Here is a 6,164-nt window from a genome sequence, read left to right as displayed (position 1 = left end):
TCCTTTCACTGGGGAGGTGATAATGAACTTTGGATCAGTATCTGCCACCTTCCCCTCGAAGCCGGCACGTGAAACTGTGATCTGCGTTCCGTTTAACTTTCACCGCCCTCCGGGCCAGAGTCCCTTGGTCCCGCAGGAGCCGGCGCCCGCGGCCTTCTGCCCGCGGGAGGCCCGAGGGCCGGCTCGCTTACTCGGGCTTGTGTCTGCCTGGCAGAGAGAAGTGGCGCCTGCGAGAGGTGTCAGCCTGGGACTTTGCTGTCTGTGTCACACGCGGTCCCCCGGTCCCCACGGGGCGGCAGTAGGGAGAGCCTTTGCGGCGGGTGGTCTGCGCCAGCCCTGCCACCCTCATGCCGACTGACACCCCCTGCGGCGGTGCCGCGCTCCAGAGTGCAGAAGCCTTTTATTTAAGGCTCCAGTCCCTGCCTCCCTCTCATCCTACTTCGTGAGTAGCCTCGAGTTATTGCCGCTGAAGACTCCATAATTTAGCAAGCCTTCTGTTCCGCAGTTATTTATACTGAGTGCTTGCTCTCTGCAGTGTCTAGAAAGGTAGTTTGCTTCTGTGTAAAGCACACGTGGGGAGTCAGGAAACGGCCGGCGACCCGTGGTGGTGGAGTTTGCTCCGGATCCCCTGCCCCCTTTTCTCCACTGGGCCTTGCATGTCCACATGTCCCATGGGACAGCTCCCATCTGGGAGCTGCGGGAGTGTCTCCCCCAGATGTGGCTTGGCCCCCACTGGATGCCCGATGCCTTTGAGCCCCACCTCGGAGCCTGCCAGCGCATAGCTGTCCAGACAGGAAAGGGCAGAACAGAGACAGAACAGAGGGAGAAACGTCCCTTGGATGACCGCAGGAGAGGGCAGGGGCCCCCGTCTTAGGAAGAGAGGCCAAAAGGATTAGAATCTCAGCTTGAGGACCTGTCTCTTCATCTGCAACACTGTTCTTTGAAACTGTCGCCTTTTGTTATGTATACAGGGGTTCATGTGATAAATCCTCTCAGGCTTAATGTCAGAATAAGTCTTTGTTTTTGAGGCACTGATATGCCTTGCTGGAGGAAACAAATACTTTGTGACCCATGGTATTTCCATTTTTGCCTTGGCTGCCAGGAAGCTCGGAGTTGAAATCATTGCTTCGTTATAGCGTGCCACTTACCCCCAGTACAGGGTTTCTTCTTCTTTTTAAATCGTCCTGTTATGTAGTTGGTTTTATAGGTCGTTTCCTCAGATGCTTTCTGGGAGTAGGCGGGAGGCAGGAGCAGATGTGGAAAGAAAGGCAGATAAGATCATGGGACTGGAAGCTCTTGGTTGTGGACGAGGTGAACACAGGCTGCACAGGTGGTGACTTCCGGGTGGCTGCAGGGCCAGCAGAGGCATGCTCTCGATGACCCCCGCCCTGCGGCCCCGTTCGGGTGGCCGATCCAGCCGCCTGTGCAGCAGAAGGAGGCTGCCAGCGGTTTGAGCGTTCCCAGTGGTCCCGCGTGAGACGTGGCTTCTCTCCACCATTGGGCGAGGGGTGGAGGATGCGTCCGAAGCTGGGGTTTGATCTCCTGGGTGTAGTAGCGGCGCCCCCAGACGTGGGCCTCCCTCTGCACGTCGCCGGCCCCGGACCCAGCTGCACTGCGGCCCCGTGGGGCTGGTTCCGGGGGCTTCGTGTCAGCGTTGCTCTCATCCCTTCCTCTTCCCTCGCCCTCCACGTCCGCAGGTTTACCGGCTCGTCTGTCCGCTCTCTGTCCACGTGGCTGGGGCCTCGGTTACAGCCTGCGTGACCGGGACTGTTGCGGTGGCCGCCAGCCCGGTCATGCTGCTGCTGTTCATTCTGTTCCAAGAGTGGCCCCGCCCCTCCAGACCTGCTCCCTCGGCCGCCCCAGGCCACCCTGTCTCCCTGAGGTGCTGTGTGTACTTCGCCACCCTCCCTCAGAGCTCCCACTGGCCTTCCCTCGGTGTACCCCGTGCCTGGTCTCACCCTCCGTGAAGCCCTGGGGCCCTGTTGGTGCCTCAGGAGCGGCATTTCTCGGACGCTGGCGCGTGTCAGAGCTGCGTGTACACCAGCCCCCACTAGACGGGGTCCTCTGGGGGCAGGGGCTGTCCGGGCCACTTCCGCCCCCAGCGCCCGGGCCCCCGCCCCGCGCCATACCCGTTTCTGGCCTTGGCCGTGTCTGCTGATGAGAGTCAGGTTGCTGAATGCGCGAGTGTCCCGTGGCTGTCAGGCCTGCCTCGGGGGACCGCTTCTCCTCGGGGTGGCTGAGCACCTCTGCCTCCCTGCAGGTGTCTGGGCGCAGAGCGACTACTGTAGGATCAACCCCAAGACCGGCGGCATCGTCGTGCTGGGCCGCAGGTGAGGGGTCTGCGGTCGGCTGCTCTGCCTAGAGCCCCCTCCGGAGGCGTCGGGGAGGGGAGGGATGCTTCCTGTGACCCGGGCCCCTCCATCTGCTCAGTCTGTGGCTGGGCCCCTGCTTTGGGCCCTCCTGTGTCCCTCCTGGGCCAGTTTCCTGAGAGCCCGGTCCACCTTCCTGTGCCCTGAAGTGGTGGCTTGGGAGGTGTCGGGTGGGAGGCAGCTAGCAAAGGCACGACAGTGACCATTCACAGTGGCAACAGCCCTCGGACAGGGGTGTGTGGGTCTTGGGTCCTGGGAGGGAGGGATCCATGTATAGGTGGAAGGGACAGTAAGGTGACAGGTGTTTCCTCACGCAGGGGACCCCCGAGTCTAGCTCTCAGTGTGGAGATAGAGGGGGGTTGCTGGTTGGGATTAGGAGTGGGGGCTGGGAGGCTTCAGTGACGGCCTAGCATCGCTGTGGGGGAGGGGGGCGGCTGCCACCCTGGGGACCCTGCGATGCGCCTCACTCGGGAGCTGCTGCGCGTTCACGGCCTCGTTTCTCTCTCCAGTGATGGCATGCTCAACCCCAAAGGAGTGCGCTTCGGCAGCTCGGAAATCTATAATATCGGTGCGTGTCCCCTCCGCGAGTCACTCGCTCTGTCCGAGAGGGAAGGGGGACGGCGCCTGCCTGCCACAGAGCTCACCTGTCGGCTGAGCTCACCGGTGGAAGAATGACCTCAGGAACGTCCTTTCCAGCGCGCCCACTGTCCACGTTGCTTGCAGCTCACAAATCCTCAGAAGGGAATTCGCGGGGTCACGTGGCTCGTCCTCGTCCCCGTCTCGTTTCATCCTTGCATTGAGCTCCTTCGGGTCTGATGCTCATGTCTGCTTTTTGTGGGCGAGGGCTCAGAAGCTCAGGGTGTTGCATGGTTACTGATGGTCACAGGCACATGTGGGACACCAGGTAAAGGCTGTGTGGGCCCGTGGGCCTTCATGACGCCCAGCCTGGGCCACGTAGTCAGCCTCAGTCTCGCCAGCGTTGGTCCTGTAGCGGGCGGGCAAGTCCCAGCCCATCTGACTCCAGCCTTTGTCCGTCCCACCGTGAGTTGCCACCACAGGGCTCACTTCCTTTTCATTTTTAGATTAATTTGTAAAATAAGTTAGGGCCCCACGGCCTGCTTGCCAAGTCAGCCCTTCCAGCTCACGCTGAAGCTTCTGCGTCCCTGCTGTGGGTGGTCTCTCCTGCCTGTGTCCCCTTCCCAAGGTCTCTTCCCGGGAGGGCTGGGAGCAGAGACTGGCTATCCCTGCGAAGCCTGGGTGGCCTGGCCTTCCTGTCTGTCCTTCGGGTGGGGCTGGCCAAGGCCGGACAGCATGAGCGGGACCCTTCCCTGTCTCTGCAGTGGAAGCCTTTGAGGAGGTGATGGATAGCCTCTGCGTCTCCCAGTACAACAAGGATAGGGAAGAGAGGGTGGTCCTCTTCCTGAAGATGGCCTCCGGGCACTCCTTCCAGCCAGACCTGGTGAGGCGTGTGCAAAACGCCATCCGCATCGGCCTGTCAGCCCGGCACGTGCCCAGCGTCATCCTGGAGACCAAGGACATCCCGGTATGGCCACCAATGGGCTCTGTCTCCTGCCGCCTGGCAGCGGTGACCAGAGCGCCATCGCCTCCCACGAGCCCACGCACGCGGGGCCTCTCCTCCAGAAGCTTGCTCAGGCTTTATATAGCGTTTGTCCTCGTTGCCTGGCAACGCCATCCCCTTTTTTTCCCCCCTGCCATCTTTTTTTTTAACCCTCCCTCGATCGCATTATACAGCAAAATCCTGGCGAACGCGGTGTCAGAGGGGAGGCAGGCCCAGCCCTGCACGCCTGCCTGGCTCTGTCCCGGGGCGGTTTTAGTGGGCTCCCAAAACGATCAGCGATCAGCGAGACAATGAATGCTAACTTCTTAAAGAGCCGCTGGGTGCTGTCACTCCCGCCCTTCCCTTCGTAAGTCCTGCCCTCGGTGGGAGGGCTTGGATCTATTTAGAGGCGTGCGCCCCTTTGGTACTTCCTTTGGGCTCTGCGTGGGGGTGGAGGTTCCCCCCCCACATCGGATCTTGGCTTTAACTCACGCCGCTCACAACACCAGCACCGTCCGCTGAGCGTGCACACAGAGCTGTCAGAACACACGGCGACCCAGGCCGCGCCCCCCCGGCCCTCAGGGCAGCTGCTCCCTTGGGGCTGGGGGGGTTGGGCATGGACACTGCCTCGGCCACCGGACAGAGAGAGCCTCTTCCTGATGCCGCCCCAGGCAGGGACGGGCACGTGGGCTGCAGCGGGAGGCAGGGTTTAGCCGGAGAGGCAGCTTCTGGGGAAATCCTGAGGTGCGACGCCCGGCACGCAGACCCCGAGGGCAGGCGGCGGTGGCTCTCTTGGCCTCATCGTGCTAGCGGCACCTCGAACACAGTCTCTCAGGGACGAGAGCTGGCGGGGCACCCCCAGCGACCCTGCTGTGTGCGGCTGCTCACGGGGCCCGGCCCCCATGCCAGCATCGTCCCTGTAGGTTCGTTTACAGAGAACCTGTGTCCTTTGCTGCCAGAATGGTTCTTCCCAAAATGTATCTGTTCACGAGAACAGGGGAGTGAGTTACGAGGAAAGAAGCCCATGGGCCGTCTCTCTGTCCTTGACCTGGCTCTCGCCAGCTTACCAGTCACCTCTGAGCTGTCCCGTCTCCAGTGGCCGCCCCGCCGTCTGCGGGGCTGGGAAGGCCTGCCGAGGGTTACTTGGGATTTGCCGAGTATGTTCAGACCCCCGTGGTCTGAGCTACGGAGCCCTCAGGGGAGCGTTCGCCCTGTGTGTTGCCGAGCTGGGGAGGGTCTGGCCCAGCCATGGGGACCTGGGGTCGGTCACAGCCCAGGAGAATGGGCTCGGGGCATTTGAGGCAGCACCAGCCTGGCGGGGTCCCGGGCAGCCACAGCTGTCCTGGCCCAGCACATCCTTGTCTTGGGCCACCGTTTGGACGCCTAGCCCGTCCTGACCCTGTGTCTGGGGGCTCCCGCCTCGCCCCAGCCCTTCCCGCCAGAGGGGACAGTAGCGGGCTTTCCCGTGAAACCTGCCTCGTTTGTCTTATCGGCTGGCGGACGATCTAAGTTAGCAACTCCCGGGAGCCGTTCTCAGAGCTGCTCCCTGAAGCTCGGATGCACAGAAAGCACGTGGGATGCTCGCGTGTCACAGAGCGAAGGGCTGGCGGCAGCACAGTGACAGGCAGTCCCTCGAAAGTCGGTGCCGCCTCCTTAATTAGTTCTCACGTCTTCTGAGTTTTTCAAATGAATGAATTTTAATTACATCGCAGGTTAAAAAAAAAAAGAGTTCCAGGGAGAGGAGAGATCAGGGTACCAGCAGCTTTATTAAAGGGCTCCGTTGTTCTAGAAGCTTCTTGGCCCCTAAACATGCCACCGTCACCGCCAAAAGCCCATTGGGTTCACAGGTAAAGCACACGTGCTCCGCGAAGTAGTCGTGTGACCTGTGCCGCTCAGGTAAACGGTTCTGAGGAAGGGTTTTTGCAGAAGGTTGGCGAGGCGCCCAGACGAGCCACTCCCCGGTGGTCACGCCGTGGTGACACGGGGAGCCTGCGGCATTAGTCACAGCCAGTCTCTAGAACGTCACGCAGTGTAATAAGTGTAAACACTCAGATAAAACGTAATTGCGAGGCGCTCCTGGGAGCTGCGTTCACTCGCCTAAGCCTGCAGCCTCGGGGAGAGGTGCTGTCACCCCCACTTTGCCTCGGGGGGAGGTGCTGTCACCCCCGTTTTGCGTTCGAGGAGGCAGCCTCGGGTTCAGGTGCTGGCCCTCAGGAGGCCCGGCCGCCGCCCCCCCC

General features: G+C 61.5%; 1 protein-coding gene across 1 annotated transcript in view; it reads left to right on the top strand.

Annotated features, from left to right (window-relative positions):
• AACS (acetoacetyl-CoA synthetase) overlaps positions 1-6,164 on the top strand; it is a 46,833-nt gene that overhangs the window by 39,727 nt on the left and 942 nt on the right. Inside the window, exons 14-16 of the mRNA XM_025045496.1 lie at positions 2,261-2,330; positions 2,879-2,937; positions 3,710-3,912. Coding sequence (XP_024901264.1) covers positions 2,261-2,330; positions 2,879-2,937; positions 3,710-3,912 — 332 coding nt within the window. The remainder of the gene's footprint in view (positions 1-2,260; positions 2,331-2,878; positions 2,938-3,709; positions 3,913-6,164) is intronic.

Source organism: Pteropus alecto, unplaced genomic scaffold (genome assembly GCF_000325575.1).
Source record: "Pteropus alecto unplaced genomic scaffold, ASM32557v1 scaffold213, whole genome shotgun sequence".
Classification (NCBI taxonomy): Eukaryota; Metazoa; Chordata; class Mammalia; order Chiroptera; family Pteropodidae; genus Pteropus; species Pteropus alecto.
Note: the sequence above shows the minus strand (reverse complement) of the source record. Positions and strands in the feature narration are given on the sequence as shown.